This window comes from Alosa pseudoharengus, unplaced genomic scaffold (genome assembly GCF_046254945.1).
Source record: "Alosa pseudoharengus isolate Yale_2024_CS ecotype anadromous, Long Island Sound unplaced genomic scaffold, YU_APseudo_1.1 YU_APseudo_1.1_scf_4, whole genome shotgun sequence".
Lineage (NCBI taxonomy): Eukaryota > Metazoa > Chordata > Actinopteri > Clupeiformes > Clupeidae > Alosa > Alosa pseudoharengus.
The window spans coordinates 18939184-18963203 of record NW_027468774.1 but is presented as its reverse complement, the minus strand read 5'-3'; the positions used below and the strand labels follow the sequence as shown (position 1 = coordinate 18963203).

The 24020-nt window shown below is 41.7% G+C and overlaps 3 protein-coding genes across 4 annotated transcripts in view; 2 read left to right on the top strand and 1 right to left on the bottom strand.

Annotated features, from left to right (window-relative positions):
• On the top strand, nucleotides 1-3953 carry gid4 (GID complex subunit 4 homolog). 2 transcript variants are annotated; one of them, XM_076265154.1, is made up of 6 exons: nucleotides 1-388; nucleotides 982-1041; nucleotides 1615-1722; nucleotides 1883-1984; nucleotides 2187-2311; nucleotides 2455-3953. In XM_076265154.1, exons 1-6 carry the CDS (start codon nucleotides 38-40, stop codon nucleotides 2516-2518), a joined length of 810 nt encoding a protein of 269 aa, XP_076121269.1. In that variant the 5' UTR covers nucleotides 1-37; the 3' UTR covers nucleotides 2519-3953. The 2 variants fall into 2 exon arrangements, with proteins under 2 accessions (XP_076121269.1, XP_076121268.1); XM_076265153.1 differs by having other exon boundaries at nucleotides 3-388; nucleotides 2181-2311.
• Nucleotides 3954-7415: 3462 nt separating this feature from the next.
• On the top strand, nucleotides 7416-10428 carry noxo1a (NADPH oxidase organizer 1a). The gene is made up of 8 exons (XM_076265151.1): nucleotides 7416-7496; nucleotides 7632-7712; nucleotides 7817-7889; nucleotides 8000-8183; nucleotides 8347-8537; nucleotides 8657-8764; nucleotides 8918-9035; nucleotides 9147-10428. The coding sequence occupies exons 1-8, from the start codon at nucleotides 7431-7433 to the stop codon at nucleotides 9856-9858; spliced, it is 1533 nt and encodes a 510-aa protein (XP_076121266.1). The 5' UTR covers nucleotides 7416-7430; the 3' UTR covers nucleotides 9859-10428.
• A 5040-nt stretch (nucleotides 10429-15468) lies between these two features.
• Nucleotides 15469-24020, bottom strand: part of tbl3 (transducin beta like 3) — a 32308-nt gene continuing 23756 nt past the window's right edge. The window contains exons 19-23 of the mRNA XM_076265149.1: nucleotides 23885-23988; nucleotides 22767-22835; nucleotides 22095-22253; nucleotides 18175-18268; nucleotides 15469-16311 (exon numbers count right to left, since the gene is read on the bottom strand). Coding sequence (XP_076121264.1) covers nucleotides 15948-16311; nucleotides 18175-18268; nucleotides 22095-22253; nucleotides 22767-22835; nucleotides 23885-23988 — 790 coding nt within the window. The 3' untranslated portion in view covers nucleotides 15469-15947. The remainder of the gene's footprint in view (nucleotides 16312-18174; nucleotides 18269-22094; nucleotides 22254-22766; nucleotides 22836-23884; nucleotides 23989-24020) is intronic.

Genomic DNA, 24020 nt, shown 5'->3' with positions numbered 1-24020 from the left:
TCGAAGGACGCGGTGCTTGGCGCGTAGCTGACTTTCAATGGAGCTACAGTGCGTTTGGGGGAAGGCAGGGGACGAGGCGTTGTCAACGAAAAGTTGTCCTATATACAAGCGTTCTCGGTCCCCTTCTCCTCCCCTATCACTTTCACAAGGTGATGCATGTTCTCCTGCGGACGTGGTAAGCACCGCTGAGGCGGTCATCATGCCAGTCCGTATTGAATGCTATCCCAGCTCGACAGAGGCCTGTATGGCCTCGGTCTCGCTCAACCCACCCCCGCCGATCAACACACACCAGCCAGGCGTGACCACTTCGCTCCTCTACAGTGGCTCAGAGTTTCAGGGATACCAGAAGAGCAAAGGCAACTCCTATGACGTGGAGGTAGTTCTACAGGTTAGTAACCTGAATAGTGATAGCTATTTTCATCTGACCGTAGCCTGTTCTACGTTTATGTTCAAATTCATGAGTTGGTGTAGGTTTCCATGATTTTGCAATGTAGGCAATCAATCGGTTCTAGCGCGTTAAGTTGGTATATCAGTTTGTTATTTTGTTCTGTGCGTCTGTGGCTGCGTTATGATTCTGTAGATCCTAGGCAAAGCCACACAATTGTTCTTAACGAGCTAGTTATATAACCAGATGAGCTTAAGAATAATACAGAAAAGTACAGTTAAGGATCTACTAAGGCTCATTATTTGCAGCTCAAGCTAGAATACCGTTACTCTTCACACTATGTAAAAAAAAAAAAAACACTACAAACGTCTTTATTGAACTAATATGAGGCAAAATAAGTTAGAATGGAGTAGCCTACTGAATGAAGAGTGTTCTGGTGTGAATATTGTTAGGGATTCTGGGATAGCGTTTCTGAAAGGAATGGTTACATGCTGTTGCTGTCTCGACAGGGATGTTCCATCCATTTCTGTGCTGTTATGTAATGTAACTGCTGGTGGTGTAATGTGACTGCTGATGTTGGTTTTGTGTTTCTGCAGCATGTGACTATGGAGGATTCTTACCTCTGTGGATATCTGAAGATCAAAGGTCTGACTGAGGTGAGTACTCACTCTTCACCAATTATTTACATTTCACACAGCACGACACTTGAGCGCTGGACCACATTATTTTATGACCCCCTGACCATTGGGCCTAAAAGTGCTTCAACCAGGGTTTGCTACACCAGGGCCTGAATAGATCAATACTGATATTTTGCTGTGGAGAGAGAGTAGCTAAACAGGTGTACTGAGTACATGGGAACAGTTTCAAGTGGATATATAGGTCAAGGTGTTGATTTAATCATCATTCTCCTAGATCTGAAATGTACTCATGACCCCAGGAATGTTTGCAAACTATTTCTGGCTGTTACCTGACAAGGTCAACTAAGTGCAAGTGGTGACTTAGGCCTGTGACAGGTATATTTTTTAAAGTACCTTACAATATGTTGTATTTTACTTTTATTATTTTTATATTGAATTCAGCTATTACTGAAATTCACATTTCCACAGAATTACTAAACTTGCATAAGTCGCTCGTGAATAGACCACAAAAACAGAATGAATGAAGGCCTACTGAAGAACATTATGGAGTCGGAGTACTCCTTCATCACCTAAAACGTTTCATTTACACAGGAATACCCAACGCTTACCACATTCTTTTCTGGAGAGATAATCAGCAGGAAGTGCCCCTTTCTAACCAGGAAGTGGGATGCTGATGAAGATGTGGACCGTAAGCACTGGGTACGAAACGCACAAAAAATAATGTAAAGAATTGAACTATATCTAAACTAAATGTATACGGTCTGATTCTGACAATCTCTATACAGTATCTTTTTACTGATTATTTAGTCCACTGAAAGGTCCACACATACTGTGACACAACATACTTATGGGTTTCCAGGGCAAGTTCCATGCTTTCTACAAGTATGCCAAGACATTCAACTCCGATGACTTTGACTATGAAGAGCTGAAGAACAGTGATTTTGTTTTTATGCGCTGGAAGGTGTGTTTCAGTATGTCCCCACTCAACTCATTCACGTGTTCCTGAAGCCCACTTAATACACCTAGCATGCAGCCACACTGACAGTGTTGAAACCTCCTGTCTATGAATTGTTTCTTAAGCATATTATGGAAAAACCCAAACGCACTTATCAAGCATAGTTATTCTTGATCATTTTCTGCATTCCCCTCCTCCACAGGAGCAGTTCTTGGTGCCGGACCACACGATTAAGGACATAAGTGGTGCGTCCTTTGCTGGCTTTTACTACATCTGCTTTCAGAAGTCAACAGCTACCATAGAAGGCTACTACTATCACCGCAGCTCAGAATGGTACATTTTTTAACTGTGGTTCGGAATGAGGAAAAATGCTAGACTGAATTACAGCACTGTTCATACCATATAGTATGTTGCATGCAGGGAGAGTATTCTTACCCCCCCCTCTGTGTTTTTTCCTCTCTGTGTTTGTGACTCAGGTACCAGTCCCTGAACCTTGCTCATCTCCGCCAGCGCAGTATGCCCATTTATGAATTTCGGTGACACATGGTTGTCTCATGGGACTTAATGTGGCGGTGGTGCCAGTGTCCAGTAGGAGCCGTTGGGTGTAAGAAGAAATCCAGGTGCCAGGGTTTTGGGTCGGGTAAAGGTGTCGACACAGGGACGCAGCTGTGCTCCCCAGATCTGGACCAGACTGGACAAACGTGTACCTCGAGTGGAATAGTGAGAGGATTGTGAAAAGGGGACACCCTGGCTCTGGCTTGCCTGCAGCTGGGGTTTTCAAGATTTCCTTTTGACCTCTTTGCCCTTCTCTCTGCCTCTGCTCCAAGTTTGGTGTTTTAGCCTCTTGTTACTTCCAGCATTTTTACCATTTTCTTTGTTTTGATTTTTAAAACTGGATGGAAAGAGGCAAGATGGAAGCTTTCGCTTAGTACTCAGATGACTTGTCTTGAACAGGTGGGCACAGTGTACCACTTGTATCATGGTTGAATGTGAAGGAAAATAATTTGTATTTTTAATATATTTTATAAATAGTTTATATATTGCATATAATAAAAAGTTTATCCGGCAGTTGGATTTAAGTCTGAGAGGGTACCAAGTTACAAGTAAAAGCAGCAGGGGTTATGAGGTTTCGGGGAACGTATGAATCTTAAGAAAATATGAAATATGTTACTACCAACACACCTTAGCCATCAGCTGTCTTCTACTGCAAACATAACATGCAATATTATGTCTTGTCAGCTGTTGTGTTTTAAGCCCAATTCATATGGATGATGGCAATCAGAGAGACTGTGAATATATTTATGTGTGTGTGTGTGTGTTCTGAACGTTTGGGAGAAATGGTGCAAAGGAAAGGACTCAGGAACTTCATGGTTGTGTTCATGTTACTCATACCACATTCTTCTATGCAACCAGGAATCTTGGAAACCTAAGTTGTCATTAACCCAGAACAATTTAACAGAATACTGGTTTGACTGTCGCAACCACACATGTTGATAAATGTGAACCTAGAATTTGTTTAAATTAAGACTGGGGTTAAAAACAAAAATCACAGCACTTTTTTAAAAGCCCTCAACTCTTTCTGGAGATAAAAAACTGAGGCAAAAAGCTAGACTGTAGTGGTACAGTCAGATAAGAGAGGACTGAATGTGTTTGCATGTTCCCATGTGGCTCAGCTGGCCCTTAGTCCTCAAAGATGGAGACCCTCTCCCTCTACAGGTGAAGGCAGGAGAGTTTGTCTGTACCAATCGCCATTAGGGGGTGTACAATTATTGAGTGTGTTTTTGAGTGGAAGAATGGACGAGCAATGACCTCATTTGCGTATATTGTCTGTCGCAACGCACAGCAGTCCCATAGTTCACATGTGCCTAGGGGTGAGTGGTGTACTGGTGCTCACGGTGTCTGAGGAGGACTCTAAGGGGGTGGTTGTTTCAGACAAAATGTTTGTATAATAACTAAATAAATACTGTTTTAACAACCTACATCTAATAGACACTTTGTTCCTTTAATGTGTTTTACAGCTCAGATAGTGTATGGTAGACATTTATGGTTCAAATGTTGTTAGCTAGTGTCTGCAAACCAATCACACAACAGCATACCCCACTTGTATTGTATGCATATTGACACTAGAGGGCAGTAGTGACAGATCCAATGGTCTGATCCATAGACAGTAAAAGAGGTCTGACCTCAGTTCTGAGGCTTCTACTTGAATACTGGAATGAGATTATACACATTAGAGACTATGGAAAACCTTGGATTTACTTTATAAGGATGGATTTCCAATCAATGTAATTATGTCTGGATAGAATTTGATTTCTAGTGGTCAGGAATTTCACAGGAAGTCGTGTTTGTTTAAAGCAGACACTTTTGTGCAAAAGACACATAATATTTTAACCAAGGACCAAACAAAACATACCAGTGAGGTAGCCAGGGCCTGAAGTTAACTTTTTTGGCCACCAGCCACTGTGGCAGGTGAATTTTGAAATCCACCTGCCACAGTGTTTTTTTACCAGCCAAAATTATTTTGTGCCCAAAATAAAGGCGAACGACTCAGAAAATGCATAAGAATGGTTCTTGAACTTGTACAGAATACACATTACAGTACTCAAGTAAAAGTAAAAAAGTACTTTGTTAATAAATTACTCAAGTAGGCCTAACAAGTTACTTTTTTGTAGGCCTACATTTTTATATTTTTGATGGACCTTTAAAGGGATACAAAAGTATCCTTTACGCCTATTTGCTTTTCTCCTCCTCTGTAAGCTAATCATATAGTCAAACATATTTTAAAAGCCCAATTCAAATATATTTTATTTAATATACTTTGTCATAGCCAGAATAAGCATTAGGCTACGTGGCTATGGATTGAAAAGCAGTCTTCCAATACATTGCAGCTGATCTTCTTCTGCTTTGCATTGCTAGAAGTCTGGTTATAACTTCACCATACAGACAATGTAACCTAAAAACAATGGCTATATTATGAGTAGACCTATATTTAGGCTATAGCCTAGGTATATCCACTCGGGCAGGGCAGAGCGACAGAGCAGGCTATCTGTTTTCTCAGCCGACCGTCTCATGTCATGTCCTGCAACATTGAGCCTACATAAATTAATGCTAGGCTTTTTCTAACTTGTATGCTCGATTTCCAGTGCATTTGCTTTGCTTGTAAATTAAGTTGTAGGCCTACTTTCCTTGTCCAATGTGATTGTTGAACGATGCTGGCCAGAAATTAATATATGTGGAAGTTTCCGTGTCATGTCATACCTCTAGTCTCGTTGGCACTCTGGCAGGACGTCATTGCGTTAACTGAGTTGTTAGCTATATAGAACGATTTACTTCTGTATAGTAGGCTACATAGGCCAGCCATTACTTTTATAATCGCGGGGAAACGTAGCAATGCATTCTGAAGCCCTGTTTCTTTTCTCCCACGCCGTTGTGTACCGGGGGAGAGGTGCTCTTTTCTCCCTTGAGATACTTTCTCCAATAATAAACTTGTTCTCGTAACGAAAGGCAATTGAAAATGTAGCGGAGTAAAGAGTAGATTATTGGCTCAAAAATGGGCAATCCCGACAGTGCATCTCCTTGCTCAGTGTTGTGTTGTCTTATTGGCTACCCGCCAACGTGGCAGGTAGATTGACAGTTTCACCCGCCAATCACAAAAGTTACCCGCATTTGGCGTGTGGGCGGGTGCCAATTTCATGCCCTGGAGGTAGCCCAGTCCTATCTTCAGTATTGCAAGAGAAATTCCATGCAGTTTCCTTTTTGTTTGGGGGACATGCTGCCCCCACTTTGTTTCCAGTTTTTGGAGCCTGGGCTGCCTACAGAGACCTTTTTTTTTTTTTTTAAGTGTACAGAATGGGCTGCTAAAGGTTGTGAGGATATGATTGCTGAATGTGACAAAACATGTTATAGGCTTGAAATCGCGTAAAATCCCTGACTGCACCTTTAAGATACAGTAGCACAAGTTTACACCTTTTTCTCTTTTTGGCTGTGTGTTAAGTAATGCTGTCTCCCCTCTTTGTGTCTTGATTTCAATTATCTGAAGTTGTTCATCACATCCCCCTATACCAGAGGGCCCAGAGTAAGATCTCAAAAAAACAAATTCCCTTATAGAAAAAGAAAGAATGTAGACTTACCTCATTCCTTCATGGTTTCAAATAAGGGGTTTAGGCTTTGGGACAAAAGGAGGAAACACTGGAGAAAATTTTAGTTTGTTTATGTAAAATATTTCAGTACCTTAGTCATTCCAGTAATGAAGAAGATAAAGCTTTTGACAATTTCCTGCAATCTGACATGGCAATGCCTTTAGAATAATGTGTTCTAAGACCTGGTCCTGAGTTATTAGTTAAAGGAATCTGGATAGTTTCAAACTATTGTCTGTAAAGACATTGGTTGTTGGATCTTTATGGCTGCCAAAATACATATGTTAAATTAACATTAAAAGTAATTTTCCATGCATTAGGCCTACTAACTTTTTTTTCCGGATAGCCACATAAAACCTAGACACAGCATCAAGTTCCTCTGCATTAAACAACTTCATCTGTCTTCAAATGAATACAAAAGTGTGTGCACATAATGGAAATTGACACGTAGGCTCTAGTTCCAATAACACATGGAACACATGGCCTACGTGCAGAACGGAGGCAAACCACACAATTCAGCTGAAAGAGGTCTGCAGGGTTGGACCTGCATGACAAAGAGATAGCAGTCAGTGCCAATTTCCTTCTCTGCTGGTCCAGCAAAAGGATGCCTACTCTTCCCAAACACACCCTTGTGGTTATCTCATCAGTTGTCTTAACTTTGTATGTCCCCAGGACAAAGGGATATGTTACCATCCATGTAGCTTTGCATATAATATCAAATGATGTGAATTTGACAGATTATTATACCTGAGAGTCTGCACGTAGTGTACATAATCAGATAGCAGGGCTATAGCAACAAAAACGTTTTTGTATAGTGTAGACAGTCTGACTGGTGTGATTTTTGTAGGCTATACAATTGTTTATGTCTGGCTTTACTGTTGTGTGACTTAACCCCGAATGTCTCCTGTTGGGTAGCCTATGGTTGTTAAATTAAGAGTCTGCCTCAAAGGGACTTTTCCCAGAAGACTGTAGGCCTACTGTTGAGCTACAGAAGAAAAAATAACTCCACATGTGATGTAATAGCCTATTGAATCCAACTTATTTCATTCATTGCACTTAAATGCTTTGAAATATAATGTGGTATGTTTGGATGACAATAGCCTACATGATATGCGGTCAATTTTGTTCTCTGATGCAACTTGGAAAACACGTTCGCAGGGATTCTCATAGCCTACGTCATCTGACCACGCCTTCTCTAGGCTATGCCATCGACTATTTAAATAGCCTACACATTAGGATGGTACAATAGTTGACGGATAGGCCTACGTGTAATGCTAAGATTTTCATTACATTTTTTTTTTTAAAAATAGGATAAGATGGACGATCTAAAATATGCTTTGAGCGTCAAGCTTATTGGAGTGATGCACAAAGAGTCGGTAAAGGTAAGCATAGCCTACATTTGTTTAACATATAGCCTACTGTAAAGTTGGATGTCAGTAATAATACATTTAGCACTTAAGCTTTTTGGATAAGCAAAAGTGATATAGCCGTTTAGTTGACACCTATTTTACTTGCAGTTGTACATGACGTCAGTGCTGTGGTCGGACCAGAACGAGATAGTCGTTTACCGGTCCTTTCAAGATTTTAGAGACCTACATGTAAGTCATCAAGCCATCAAAAAAGCTTGTGTTCAGCATTGCACACTTGAGTGTTAGTCTTGCATATGGAGAAATGTGGACATATCCATGTTTTGTCTTTGCAGAAAAAACTGAAGAAAAGATTTCCTCCAACAAACCCTCTTAAGAAATCTGACAGAGTTGTTCCGAAATTTAAAGGTAATTAGACTGACTTTTAAAGAACAAATAGCCTATGTCGAGGATACTTTGTAAAGCGCCACTTTAAAGCCAATGTCATAGAGTCTGATAAGCTTTGAACTCTGTTACAGTGAAGAAAGTCAAGAGAAACGTTCGCAAAAAAGGTCCAAGTAAATCGGTGCTGAAACTGAAGTCGCTGGAGCGGTACTGCAACGACTTGATGAGCTGCGACCCACGTGTCGCTCAGAGTACGGAATTACGGCAGTTCTTTCTTCCCAATGACCAGGACCTTACCCCAGAATTCGCTAAGAACAGGTAGGACAAGAGGTCCCCCTAAAATCTTTTCTTAGCTTTAATTGTATTTTTTTTTTTACTTTTCATGGCATAGGCTACTTTTGATTTTTAAAACATGGTAGCCTACATACTGCTTACTTTTCTTTTTTCATATGTATTTCTCTCGTATCTATTCTGCCCTCAGCATTGTAATAATGCCATCCGAGGACAATCTGGATGGCAGCGGCGGTGGGGGCAGAGGCGGCAACGTAACCCAGCCATTCGTCACTGAAACATATCGATGTGTGGCCCCTTATGAGACCAAGGATACCAAAAACAGGCCCTTTAAGGTGGAGGTGGATGAGACAGTGGACGTTTTAATAAAAGACAAAGCTGGTGAGACAATAACTGGGATGATGAACTTGTAAACTTGAGGAAATGTATTCAATAATGTGACTTCCTGATATCTATCTGTTAAAATATCGATCTATCTGTTAAAATATATTGTTGCACAGGTTGGTGGATGGTCGAAAATGCCGCAAAATGCATGGCATGGTTTCCTGCCCCATACCTGGAGAAAGTGGATACAGATTTTGAAGATGACCTTGACGATAATGATGGAGGTAATTTGTCTGTAAAGCTAGTGAGAGCACCCACTGATTGGGGAGACATTTGAGAAGGCTTTCTCAAAATCTATAAAAAATGTAAAAAATTATATTGTAGTGTTTTCCTGATGACCTTTTCTTATCTACTGTTTTGTGTGTGGGTGTGTGTAGGTGTTCTATACTGTTCCTCTCGTGCTTACAAGGCCAAGTCTTCAGATGAACTCTCTGTGAGCATGGGCAATGTGGTGGAGGTGCTCCAGAAGTCAGAAAATGGATGGTGGCTTGTCAGGTATGTCCTGACAAATAAAATACAAACAGTCATGACTACGCAGAACAGAAACGCAATACATATTTGCCCCCACCGAACTTTCATTTACTTCCTCTTTCCTCTTTCTAACAGGCACAACCGCAAGACGGGTTATATTCCATCCATGTACCTCCAGCCCTACATTAACCCACGTGTTCAGCTAGTGACCTCCCAGAACAATCTCCGGGGCTCATCGCTAAACCTGGACACCCTGCAGGCCCCCCACAACCAAGAGCTCAGCCGTTCCCAGGGCAACCTGCTCCAGCTGCCGGGATTAGGCTCCCAGACTCCAGACCAGGGCCTTAACCCACAGGACAGGTACAAGTCCCGCTCGCTGAACCTCCTGACGTCCGAGTCGGACATCTACCAGACACCCAGAAGCTTGGCTGCCCCAAGCATCAGGGTGGACGCAGAGCCCACCGGTCACCCCACCGGGCTGCCCCAGAGCATCAGCGTGGACAGTGTGGACAGCGTGATCGACAGCAGCGACGGCAGCGAGTTCAGCTTCAGCGACGATGGCAGCAGCATGTCCGGCACGGACTCGCTCAACCTGAGCCGCAGCGACTTGGAGGATGAGCTGCGCCGCAGCCGCACGCCTCCGCCCCCGAGCACGCGGGGACTACTCAGCCCCGACAGCGGCCTGGGCGGACGCCTTCAGCCCAGCCGCTCCGACCCCAACCTCCATAAGATCATGCCCAAGGTGCCGCCCAGGCCCCAGGCACAGGACATCCTCAAGCGCTGCACCACAGTCACCCGCAAGAACGCAGCACGGAACCAGCTAGCGCCCAGCATCCACACTCGCTGAAGAGGCTGATGGGGGTCAATGGTCATCTCACAGCCCTGCAGGACGCTTGTCAAGAACAACATTGAGTCTCACATGCTCCATTTGGAGGACAGTTTTGTAATGTCTTAATATAAGACATTGGCCATGGGAAGTATATGCCCCTCAATGGGGAAGAAGGCAAGAAACTCAGTCGTTACTTAATCCTACCAGTAGAAAAGGACTGATTGTATGGCCTTCCATTACAAGTATTTTTTTTTTTTGGAGAAATGTAACAAAATCTGTTGTAATACCACATTGTTGATGCAATGATATAAGGCAAAGAAGTGTCTGATTATCTGATTGAATCTTGCATAATTTGTCGTTTCCCTCTGTTTAATTTCCATACTGGAAACCATATATATGCTTTCTATGCGTTGCTCTGTAGATGGAAGTTTTAAATAAAAATGATAATGTTTCCAAAACTGCCTGTTTGTCAGTTATGATCAGAGATGTACAGTAAAGAAGTAGAACTACTTCACTGTACTTAAGTACTAAAAGGCTGTATCTGTACTCTACTTCACTGTACTTAAGTACTAAAAGGCTGTATCTGTACTCTACTGGAGTATTCTTTTTTCTCCTACTTCCACTTTTAAATGGAAGACAGTTTAAAGACACACTTTTGTTTGCAGAGTTAAGCTCAGTGTTTTAAGTTGCTCTTGTAGCCTACATTCCTGTCTTTGTACTGCTGCTAGCCTACAGCCAAAGGAATTGTGAGTGTCCTTTAGGCTTTTTGAAATAATATAAAAAATATGATATTCAAACCAGGGTATATACAGAAATTCTTAAGTTGAATTTAATACCTTTTAATACCTTCTTTAATACCTTCACAACATTTTTTAATACCAACACGACTTGCAACTAGCGGCAACCTTTCGAAATTCAGTGTTGGGGGTAACTAATTATAAAGTAACGGATTACTGTAATTTTGTTACTTAATTTTCTGAGTAAGAAAGTGTAGCAATGCTTACAATTAAAATCAAGTATCTATTATTACAGTTCCTGGATACTTTGTTCCTTTTTGCTTCAATAAAAAGAGACGCATATTTATGTGGAGAGACGGTAGCCCTACGGGGCCGATGAGCCACTGAGCCAGGCAGTAGACTCTTCCACCTCTGACTACGTCCGCACATTCTTGTTTGCTGGCTAGTAGACTATGTGACCTGACGGCATTCACTCCCATCCAGGTGACATTTATTGTCTTTTTTTTTTACAGACGTGGCAATAAGCCTCTTGGCTGTTGCCAACTAGCCTAAGCCAGTCTTTGAATCTCGAGTCCTCTAACCAAATGTCTGAAAAACTACATTTTCCCATGACTTTGTCTAGTAGCGAACATTTGGCAACAAGTTTGGCAGCAAGCCAGCCGTATATCCAGTTTGAGGGGGCGCGGCGCGAACGCACACTGACATATCGCTCAGGTCCTACTCGCACATATAATTAATATGATATAAATGCGAATTTTAGGAGATAGGGGCCTGGGCCTGCACTTAACACAAATGGAAAACCTCATAGTTAGTGGTTCGAAAATTTAATACCTCATCAGATGACGTTTATTACTTTTTAATACTTTTAAATGGCCTTAAATTTGGCTAATTTCATTTACTACCTTTTAATACCTTTTACAACCCCGCGGACTACCTGCAAACTTTTGACTGTTTTCTTTAATAACTACATTACACAATAGTTGTAATTTTACTTTCAGTACTTGAGTAGTACATTTTAAAATAAACTACTTGCAATACTTAAGTACAAAATATATTTAATATAGGGCTGTCAAAATAACTGATTAATTTCGATTAATTAATTTGAGAAAAAATAACTGATTAAAAAAAATAACGCAGATTAATCGATTCCGTATGACCTTTGACCCCGAGCCGTTCTAGTTAGTAACCATTACTGTAAAATGAAGGAGAGAGAAGAAAATGTGCTGCCTAGATCATTGATTCGAACATTTACTTTTAAAAAACGGCCTGATGGTGTTGACAAAAATAAAGTGTTGATTAAAATAAAGTCCTCTGTAATGTCTGCAGCAAGGAATTTGCATATCACCGGAGTTTGTCAACTCTAAAGTCGCACATCAATGGAAAGAAATAGTGTTGACATTGTGTTCATTTATTGGGGGCCAAGCAGCGAAGCTGCGAGGCAACCCATAGTGATTCTACGTATTCTTATTATTATTATAACGAAACGCTAATTTGCCATTGAACCATACAGTAAAAAGTTGGGATATTCGGCACATTGATTCGGTTCAGTCATATCTTTAATTTATCAAAGTTTCAAGTCTGCACTTTGAGTGCTCTAGCGCCACCAACGTTTCAAATGTTGAATTGCATCTATGCATTTACCGTACATCACATTTTGAACATTAAGGTATATTTGGAATCCTTGGATGAGACCGAACTCGACGCACCCCATGACGTCAATTTCCGCCATGTTGGATCTTCCGCCATATTGTATTTCATCAAAAACACTTAAAAGTCATCAAAGGTTACAAAGTTTGTCCGATTTTCACGAAACTTGACGCAGATGATCTTCAGACCATGACTCACAAATGCATTGCTTTTTGGAGCCATATTCAAAACCCATCGCCCGTCGTGACCAATCAAGTTTGGTGGCAGGAAGTGAAGTGATCTCAGCAAGGCTTTCGCGTATCAACACCAAACTCAGTACAGGGTCTCAGGACCCAATTAGGAGGAGGCTCAATAAATGTTATGACTTTTGACCTATAGGTGGCGCTATAATTAGCAAAATTACGTTTTAGCCTGTAACGGGTCATGTGTTTGGAATTAAAGCATATTAGTGATATCTGTTAATACCTTGAGAGGTCCTTAGGCCGCCACATGCGAACATGTGACGTCAACATAAATGATCCAACCGCCATATTGGATGTCATCAAAAACACTTAAAAGGCATCAAAGTTCACAAAGTTTGTCCGAACTTGACGCAGATGATCTTCAGACCATGACTCACAAATGCATTGCTTTTTGGAACCATGTTCAAAACCCGTTGCCCGTGACGACCAATCAAGTTTGGCGGCGAAGCCGCCAAACAGGAAGTGAAGAGATATCTCAGCAAGGCTTTCGCCTATCAACACCAAACTCAGTACATGGTCTCAGGACCCAATTAGGAAGAAGCTCAATAAATTTGATGACCACTATGTGGCGCTATTATCACAGAAAGGGGGCTCATATTTCAGCAATGCTTTCACGTATTGAAACCAAACTTAGTATATGGACTTGGGTCCTTATCCTGAGGACACAAAATAAATTTGGTGACCTTCAACCACTAGGGCGGCGCTAGAGTAACACAAGATTAGGTCATATCTTAGCAATGTTTTGACGTATCAAAACCAAACTTGGTTCATGGACTTGTGACCACATCCTGAGGATGCACAATCAATTTTGCGACCTTTGACCACTAGGGGTGCTATAATTTGCAACACTTTCTCATATCGACACCAAACTTGGTACATGGACTCGGGACACATCCCGAAGACGCTCAATATATTTAGTGACCTTTGAACACTAGGGGCACTATAATTATCAACACTTTCTCGTATCGACACCAAACTTGGTATGTGGACTCGTGACTACAACCTGAGGACGCAAAATACATTTGGTGATGTTTGAGGTATGCGTATGTGTGGGGGGCTATTGGGGTGTGTGGGAGAGGAGGTTTATCTGTGTATATGTGTGTGTGTGGGATGGGGGGTTAATTGGGTGTGTGTATAATGTAACAACATTGGGTTGCCATGAAAACTCCTGCTCAATTGCTTGGCCCCCACATTGCTGCTTGCAGCTATATTTTTCATTGTGTCCCCTAGGTTATATCTGTGGCCTGAAATGCCTTGTATGTGAAAAAACTTCTTCCCGAAGCACTTTTAAATTTATTTCCTCAGCATATTAGGTCATATCATAGATTATTATGGCCATTATTTGAACAGTGAAAATAATAATAAAAGAGTTTTTGAACTTTAATGTCACTAATGCTGATTATTCAATGATTCATTTCAATTTAAATATTTAAAATACTTTCTCAGCAAAAATTATATATGCGATTAATTTAGATTAATTAATCACAGAGTATGTAATTAATTAGATTAATATTTTTAATCGATTGACAGCCCTAATTTAATACTTTAGTACTTCCACTTAAAGAGCACTTCCACTTCTACTCAGGTCATTTTTTTTGATAGAGCACATTGTATTTCTATTATATTTCTAATATAACTAAAACTAAAACGTTTCCTGTGTTTGGGATGAAAGCTTCTGCTAAATACTGTAAACCTATTTAAATGTACAGTTGTGGCCAAAAGCTTCGCCAGTGACACATTGTGTGCAGTATTTTTTGGTCAAGCCGTTATTAAAATTTCCATGACTTTTCACAGCCTACAAGTACAAAATTACTTATTGTACGCCACAAGTTGGGGCCAATAGTGAAAAGCTTATTGATTGGATAAAATGTGTTTTCTCCTCCAACATTCTATAAGGAAAGCAATCAAATTCTGTGAGTTGATGTATGCTCCAAAACACCTAAAACTACACTGGGGCATGTAGGCTAGGCTATATGGAACCTGAATTTGAGATTTTACTGGGGCACAGCAGTTCAGTAAAAGGGGTCTAACAACCATAACATGACCTTTCCATGAATTTTCTGAATTCCACGATTTCTCCAGGCCTGGAATATGGGATTTTAAGATTCCACAAGTTTTTCCATGAGCGTGGGGATAATAAAGGCTTGTGTTCGGCCCTTTGTTCCGCCCCTCCTAGTGAAGGAACGTGCATCTTCATGGGGGCTCTCAACCCATCCTCGGGCCAATATAATGATGCAGTGGAACATCCGCGGAGTCATAGTGAAAAGAGGAAGAGACACTGGTGGCATTCACTATCTGTCTTATTAATTTACTGTCTGTCTGCAGAACCGGCTAAACGGGTCTACCGCAGGGTAAGAAATGCAGGCCAGAGGCGCTGAGAGATATGCATGTCGAACCCATCCATCACCTGACCTCTCAGCACACCCTTTGTGTTGTGTTGTGTCTGCTTGTCATCGAGGCCCACGTGCACTCTGCGTGGCTCAGGCTGAAACTGCCCAAGTTACACAAGCGCTAGCTACACACAAGGTAGGCCACTTGTCATTACAGCACCTGGACAACTAAAACCTATTGTGCTCGTTTCAAGCCAGCGACATGGAAACTCCAAGGGAATTTTGGATTAGTAATGACTTGAATGTATGGAAAGACTTGAAATCACTTGTTTCAAGATTGAATACCAGAGGAGTGGGAAGGATGGATAGCCCCTCTAACCCCCACCCCATCAGCTTGCTCCTTCCTTCGCATCACATCCCTGTGTTAGAACCTTGGCCAACAAATCCGTTTTCGCTGCTGGCTGGATGACTAAAGGAGTTTACACATGAGACAACCCAGCAACACAATACTTCTGAATACCTACGTAACAATAGCCTGCCATTTTCTGTATTCCACTGCATACACTGATTATTGTGGCAAAGGTGAAGAAACAGGTTTGATCCAAAAGATCAACAGCAAATATACATATAGTGTGTACGTGTGTGTGTGGGAGAGAGAGAGAGGCACATTCCTTTAAAAGTGACATTTCATTTTATCAAACATTGGTAATTAATTCCATAAAAAAAGTCCAGAATGTAGGCTGCAATACAGACAAATATTGATATTTTGTGATATTTTGAAAGCAGATACAGTGCCAAGCTTTCCATTCAGATTCCATTCCATTCCAGACTGGAGTGAGAGGACACGTAACACAGACTGGCACTGATCCCAGGGAAAATAAAACTCTACATTAGACTCCAATGCAAACAAACTAATCTCGTTCGATATCAAGATTCATGTGATATTTATTTTACCCTCCAATGAAACACACTAATTCTGTCAAGCTAATTCCTTTAACATATTCCTTGTGACTGGGGGAAGTCTAGCACTGCAGAACTACTTTGTGAAAGTTGGTATTAGTCACAGGTGCTTTCATGTCTTTCCAAGATAGGACTGGAGGAGCGTCTGTCTGTGGTTGTATGGAATGGAGAAGTGTTCTCGGCCCTAGCCATCACCTGACCTCTGTTTGGATGTATGCAGGTGCTTCTGAGGCACTCTCTGCAGCCTTGCTCACAGCAACCTCAGTCCCCTCTTCCTCATCCTCGTCTTCCTCCTCTGAGCTGCCTTCATCTGCGCGCGCCCGGTGCGTGTTGCCTCTGCCGTTCGTGCCGTTGTGTGGGCGGAGGGTGGCTTTTTTGGAGGCACTGCCACTGTCGTCATCTTCCTCCTCCTCCATGGTCTCATGCTCTTCCTCCTCTGGCTCTGGTGACATGCGGCCACCCCTGTCCTCCTCCCCAGCGGGCTTCTTGTCGATCATAAAGACAGGCTCAAACCCAGGAAGTTGTGTGGTGTCCATCTCGTCATCTAGTCCCTCACTGTTGTGGAGTGAGACAAGTGTGAAGTTACATAAGGATGGCTATTGGGTCCTCAAAACTGCAGTGCCATACAGCATTACGTGTAAATTAACTTCTACACCTAAATGAAGCGAAAGGCGACTATGGCAATATTCCTTTGATGACTGCACTCTGATTGTTTTTTTTTTTTTTTAAAGGTTCACTAATAGGACGAATCGTTCACCTAGCATAGCTATACAGCATTACATTAATACACAGGATTAGATGTTAAAATCCCTTACCTCCCTAGCGAGTCACTACTGAGAAAATTAGCCATGCAACTTCAAGACCTACTTCCCAACTTAACTAGGTACGGACATATCCTGAAACCTGATCCTGCTCCTGATATCCTGCACTGCACAATGGAGCTTTGAGGAAACCACCCAGACTAACCTGTACGTTTATGTAAAGAGCATATGATATGTTACGGCTATTGGCTGCACAAGCAGAAATCACTTGTTCCACGACTAGGGCTGGGATAAACGATTATTTTTTAAACGATTAATCTAGCGATTATTTTTTCGATGCATCGATTAATCTAACGATTCATTTTTTCAGTCCGATTCGATTTCGATTCGATTATCGATTATCTCCCCATTAATTCACTATAATAGCAACTTATACATGTTTATTTACATATCTGAATGAAAAAACATGAATTTTTTAACATTGCAATATTTGTTTATTGCTCTTAAGATTCCAAAATAAGACTACGCCTATACAAGTGCAAAGTAATGCATTCTTAGTCAGAGGTAGCATTCAATAAAGTTCAGTAGTGTATGTCAATTAATTGAGTGCCTGTCATTTTAAGACGTTCGTGTGGGAATCCTTGCAATTAACATTAACACAGTTAAAAGGCTGCTGATGTGTGGATGCAATTCATAACGTAGTCAGTTCAAATAACGGTTCGTAGGGCCTACTTCTCCTTTGGACAAGCACTTTTGAGTCTTGGAAAACACTTTTCCATATACATCGGGATTTTGCAAACATTCCGAGTCAATAAAATGAGCCCTGCATGATACAAGCAGCTGCAAGTAAGCATGCTAAACTTGACACCCAAACAGTATTCTAACGTTAGCTTTGAGATACTGCTTGATTGCATACTGTAACTTAATTTAGTTTAGTCTCCTCAATGTACTATGTTGTGATAAGACCTTAGCAGAGTTTAGAGTTTACTTTAACTTTTAATGCAGCAGTTTTGAACAAATTTGCACAGCATGGTCACGATGCTAAGCGGATTTAATAGCAATTTAGCCCACTGTTCTATGCAGTGCTTCTATGTGGCAACAACAATCGTGAATATTTTGTTAAATGCACATGCAGAGGAGCAGCGAGAGAGAGCGGGCGAGGCGAGGAAAGGCTGTGTGAGTAAAAAGTGCAGCTCAATGAAACTAGATAGATACTTTATTGATCCCCAAGGGGAAATTCAGGGAAAATTCAATTAATTTATCTTATCTTTAAAATAGTAGGCCTACAACATAGAACAATGTGTTCTATCAATGTGTGGTGGCCGGTTTTGATTTCGTGGTGCCCAGCCACAGATTAGTCAACGTATGGAAAACACTGAAGGTGTAAAATGAAAAATATTTAGCAGCACAGCACACGTTATGCTTGACGAATCGACGCTCATATTTTGCGTCGACGTATTTTTTGCGTCGACGTCATCGATTACGTCGACGCGTTGTCCCAGCCCTATCCACGACTATGACGGATCATGCGTGACATGGTAGCACACAGATAACTAAGGCAAGCCACAGTTCAAGCCTTCATAGAAAGAGAAAGAGACAGTACAGTACCCCCCCACCCCCCCGAGGAGTTGAGAGTCTTTGTTCCTTCTGTTCTCACCTGACGGTGCCCCCAGTGAGCCGCATCTTCTGCCACATGTAGTCCAGGAACATGGAGGCCTGCAGCAGGCGCCCGATGCGCTGCATGTGTCTCTCTGAGAACAGAAGGATCAACATACGTCACACACACACACACACACACACACACACACACACACACACAACAGAACAACAGGACAGCTCTTCAGAGACCTTACACTAACATTATCAGTAATACATAACAGGGCTGGATTGGGACAAAAAAAATCGGCCCTGACATTTTTGATCCAGGCGCACCATGATTGGTCAGACACATTCCCTGCAGACAGTTTTTTTTTTATTTTGTTTTTAATTATTACTATTGATATTTGATATTGTATTGATATTATTGATATTATTACTATTTTGAATAATATTGTGGATCATATTGGCTTATGAGGGTCCAGGGGTGCTGTTAAACACAGTGGTTAAAGTGGGATTTAAAGCAACACCAAAGAGTTTTTTGTACCTTAAAATAATGTTTCCGTGGTTCATCAACTCGTAACAGGGTGAACGGCACTTCTGCATTCGCTTCGCGGCCCTCTATCGGCTATAACCGCACTATGTAAGTTTGCCAGATCGGGTAGCGGATCTGTAGTTCGATGGAATGAGACATAAGAAACTACAAATTTGACTTGCATGATGTCGCAATACATCGTAGCCTACTTTGCAACATATTCTACCTTGTCTATGGACATCGTTATTTACAAAGCCGTTGGATAAACAAATAGCGTGCGTGCGACAGAGGAAAAGTTCTTTGGTGTTGCTTTAACAGGTGGGGGAACCCTAAAATCCAGTGTCGGTGCAACGGGGAAAAATGACTCACCGTTGGTCAACATATTGAGTATCGTGGTGTAGCAATACTTTTTGGACAAAAATTGCCAGCTTCTTGGTCACCTCTGTACATGCGAAAAATTCTCACCATTTATTTTAACAATATCATTGCGCTATATCGTTGGTATGAAAATATATTTATGATTCATTTATCTGAGGTGGCGGAACTGCGTTCCTCCCCGTTCCCCCCCACTTTAACCCCTGCACCATTTTAACGCAGTTTGGGAGGGACAGAAATACTATAACAGAGCAAGCAGGGCTTGTCTTTTGTCTAGCAAGCATTGTGTCTTGCCCACCCAAACAAAGTCAAGAAGTCAACAGGTTTTTTGAAAACCCCCCCTCCTGATGACTTAAAGGAAATTTCTGGCCATTTTTCACATAGATCTCTGTTTCCCAAAGTCACTGAGTGCGGTCAGCCTGAAATGCCTTGATGTAAGAAATGCGCTATACAAATAAAACTGCCTTGCCTACCTTGACTTGTCGATACGAGAAAAAAACTGAAAACAACAGTGCTACCTAGCTCGAGTTGCTGCAGCCAACAAAGTGTAGCACTGTAACTGCCTGGCTGCTCTAGCTGTTGGCAGGCATCAAAATATATTTAAAAAAAAAATACCCTAATTTTAAGTGTATCAAAATAAACTACAATGTACATAGCCACACCATGTATCAAAATTAAATACTATATTTTTGTATTTTGAAAGTACAAAAAATACTATAAAAGGAGCATGATATCACTTTGCCAGCCTTCCATATCAATCTATTTAATCTATTTCTTCATCAGTACACTGACGCTGTTGATTAAGTGGACAGTGTTTGAGAGCAACAGCTTTTCTCTGCCTACGAGACATGCCATAACCTGTAAACGGTCAACAGATCAATATGCTGAGCTGCCTGTTACATCTTATAGCTTAAATACTGTATCAGAGATGCACTCAAAAAGTCACAACTGAACTTGTCAAGTGCTACAAAGTTGTCTGATCACAACAACTCTGGGCACATTACAAGTCAGCACCAGTCAGAAGCTGCATTCATTGTTTTGCACTTTTATAATGTCATCACATCACCAAAAGTAGGTTATTGATTTTAGCAAAGATAATTGGCAGTATTTTAAAACTACAAAAATAAACACTTATGTATTTTGATACAAAATATGAAGCCATTTTCTTCCAACAAAATAAAAAACAAATGACAACATAATAGCCGATTTGTATTTGAAATACTTATGTTAAATACATGTAAGTATAAGTATATAAGTATATATACTCTTTTGATCCCGTGAGGGAAATTTGGTCTCTGCATTTATCCCAATCCGTGAATTAGTGAAACACACACAGCACACAGTGAGGTGAAGCACACACTAATCCCGGCGCAGTGAGCTGCCTGCATCAACAGCGGCGCTCGGGGAGCAGTGAGGGGTTAGGTGCCTTGCTCAAGGGCACTTCAGCCGTGCCTACTGGTCGGGGTTCGAACCGGCAACCCTCCGGTTACAGGTCCGAAGTGCTAACCAGTAGGCCACGGCTGCCCCCTAAAATGTATCAGAAATACTGCCTATCCCTGGCTGTTGGCTGCAGCAACTCAAGCTATAGGTAGTAGGCTACTGATTGTTTTGTGTTTGTGTCAATTTTGATCCAATTTGATCGTTTTGCTATATGCCTAGCCCACCCAAAATTTTTACCAGCCCACCCAAATGTAGTAGGCTTGAACCGGTCCTGCCCTGCATGGAGACATGTTTCATGATAATAATGGAGATGTTAGCAAAACTTTAGGGAGATGATGCATATAATATCCCTCCCTCATTCATTTATTTGCGCAAAAGCCCACATTCTGCGTTCACTCCAGCGAGGAGTGAAATAAATGTTTTTTGTTTTTTTTAAAGCGGTCATCGCCATAGGCTATTTGCTCGATATTTACCTCTGTTAGGCCTACAAGAAGTTGCGAATTAAGAAGTATTTCCTGATCGGGGAAACGTTTTGTTTCTTTTTCTTTCGGTCCGCGTTTCTATAGGCCAATATCATTCAATTGTGCCGCAAATTAACAGAAGCCGAGCGTAATTAAATTCTTATAAGCTCATAGTTTCAGAAACGCTGCATATCATAGACAGAGTAATCTCTGGGAACAGATCGCAGGCATGATTTTGTTGACACAGGCGTTGGCGCTAGTAGGCCTATGGAAAATGAACTCTATAAAGACCGGCACGGCCACACAAAAAGAGATTTGATTGGGCGATGCCAATGTCAGTATGGAAAATTAACCAGTGGGCTGCTGTCAGAATGAATGAATGAATGAATGAATGAATGAATGAATGAATGAATAAATAAATAAATAAATAAATAAATAAATATAGCCTAAATTATAATTACATTGGCGATTCAGCCCAAAAGTGCGTCGGCCCACCGGGAAAATGCCCGGTATGCCAGATGGCCAGTCTAGCCCTGATACATAACGTCCAAAATGGAGGATAGATCAGCAGTCCATCACAAACCATTAACAATAGATTTTAACATGGTCCAAATGACCTCATCGTTTTTAAATTGATGGTGTAACTGCAAAACACATTTACTGCTGCTATGAACTCCTATGACAGCTTGTCATTAAAAATTATTGGATAGATCATAACATACATAAAATAAAATGTTAAACTGCGGGTTAGGGATAAATCCCTCTGTGTGACGTACAGCTGAGTACAACTACAGCACAAGGATGTATGTGGGTAGATGCTGGTAAGGTCATGAGATCTCTCTGTCTGTCTCTCTCTCTCGCTCACACACACACACACACACACACACACACACACACACACACACACACACACACACACACACACACACACACACACACACACACACACACACACACACACACACACACACACACACACACACACACACACACACACACACACACACACACACACACACACACACACACACACACACACACACACACACACACGTGTGTTAAACTAGTGTGTTAAACTAGCCCAAGAGGACTGAGCCATTGCCAAAAAAACATAAGTTTGTGAGTGATAAACTAGTTTAACAGTTGATTACAGGTGTCCGAGAGGCTCACCTGTGTATGGGATGAGGCCCTCCAGGTGTGTGCGTGCTCCCTGGAACGTCAGCAGCTCTTCAGGGCTCAGGTGTGTCAGCAGCACCTGTATGACCGCCTGGGCGTGTAGACAGTTGCGGGCATTGGTGTTCCACACCGCACAGAAACGCAGCAGGGACTCTGGGAGATCACACACACACACACACACACACAGACAGAGGGTTTAAACATTCTGACTGCCGGATCAGTGGTGCAGGTATACTACAAGCCTGGATTTAAAAGCTCCACAGAAAGCAGTTTCTGACACATATCTGGGTTGGCTGGTAACGGTCTTTCCCTACATTTGGTTTATTGGATAATATAGCCTTGACTCATTGACAGTGATGGTCTGTCATCTCCAGCCCTCCAGTTTAAGGTCATGCAGAGTTTTAAAACATGGAGTACAGGCCACAGCCGTGGCGCAACTGGCTGGGGCACCTGCACCATATGCCGGCGACCCGGGTTCGATTCCTGCCCCGTGGTCCTTTCCGGATCCCACCCCGAGACTCTTTCCCACTTACTTCCTGTCACTCTTCACTATCCGATCGCATTAAAGGCATAAAAGCCCAAAAAATATACTTTAAAAAAAAAAAAAAAAACCTTGGAGACTTGTGAACCACTGCATCTAATGAGCTGCAAAGAAAAGGAGCCCACCTTTCTGATCCTGGCGTAGCTTCAGCACTGTCCTCTGCAGCTGCTGGCTTTCATCGCTCTGTTGGATTGCTGCAGGAAACATACGGACAAATTAATTGAATAGATCATCACGGAGCAATTTCATCAATTCATCAATTTCATTCCTAAAGCTGGAGGTACACTTCTGCGGATGCAGTCTGTGTATGGTGTATCCATGGTGCCGAGGACACAATTTCATCGTCTGCACAGTCCATATAGTCTCAGGTCAAGAAAAAAAAATGCAGCATGACTACAGATGCTTATTTTCATTTGTGTAAAACCTGGCTGATAAAGCCAGAGTTTTGTGATGAGAAAAAAGGAATATCTGGCTTTTTTAAGAAGAGTCCTTTCCAGTAACTGATAATATAATATAATATAATATAATAAAATATAATATAATATAATATAATCCGGGGCAGCCGTGGCCTACTGGTTAGCGCTTCAGACTTGTAACCGGAGGGTTGCCGGTTCGAACCTCGGCCCTTGAGCAGGGCACCTAACCCCTCACTGCTCCCCAAGCGCCGCTGTTGTTGCAGGCTGCGCCGGGATTAGTGTGTGCTTCACCTCACTGTGTGTTCACTGTGTGCTGAGTGTGTTTCACTAATTCACGGATTGGGATAAATGCAGAGACCAAATTTCCCTCACGGGATCAAAAGAGTATACTTACTAATAAAACCAACTGCATGACACATAGACCAAAATAATGCTTTGCAGTGGGAACCTACAAGACCTGCCTGACTTGGTCTTGATGTTCAAAGCTAAAAAAACCCGTCCTAATTAGGAACGGTGCCACCAGCCTTGATTTCTAAAAGAACATTTTGTATTTACTAGCAAAATATTTTTGCCTAACAAGAGAAATTACAAAAAAAAACATACTGCTCAGTACCATAAAACCACTGAGATGAGAAATTAATTTTTAAAACTTTTAACAATTTTTAAACTATTGTCTTCAGACAAGACACATCATAATGCAATTATTCAGCTATGCAAACCAAATTCCAAACAACATAGGGCTGCATCACCTAGGGTTTCCATGCAGACACTGCTGTCACCCACCCACCCACTCACTCACTCACTCACTTGTGACCTGGTGACCTCACCTTTGATGACCTGGAGCACGGTGTGGGGCTGGTCCAGAGAAATGGCCAGGCCCAGGGCTTTCAGGTACTTCTTCTCATGCAGCAGGTTGGACAGTTCCTGTTTCCTATGGAGAGAAATATGCAGTGCGATGTAATA

What these genes read in the sequence shown, in the direction of transcription:
- noxo1a (XM_076265151.1), top strand. Translation starts at nt 7,431, where the DNA reads ATGGACGATCTAAAATATGCTTTGAGCGTCAAGCTTATTGGAGTGATG. An exon ending in CCTTGACGATAATGATGGAG is followed by an intron (nt 8,765 to 8,917) that starts GTAATTTGTCTG and finishes GGGTGTGTGTAG; the next exon opens with GTGTTCTATACTGTTCCTCT. An exon ending in AATGGATGGTGGCTTGTCAG is followed by an intron (nt 9,036 to 9,146) that starts GTATGTCCTGAC and finishes TCTTTCTAACAG; the next exon opens with GCACAACCGCAAGACGGGTT.
- gid4 (XM_076265153.1), top strand. Translation starts at nt 38, where the DNA reads ATGGAGCTACAGTGCGTTTGGGGGAAGGCAGGGGACGAGGCGTTGTCA. An exon ending in AGATCAAAGGTCTGACTGAG is followed by an intron (nt 1,042 to 1,614) that starts GTGAGTACTCAC and finishes TCATTTACACAG; the next exon opens with GAATACCCAACGCTTACCAC. An exon ending in TTGTTTTTATGCGCTGGAAG is followed by an intron (nt 1,985 to 2,180) that starts GTGTGTTTCAGT and finishes CCTCCTCCACAG; the next exon opens with GAGCAGTTCTTGGTGCCGGA.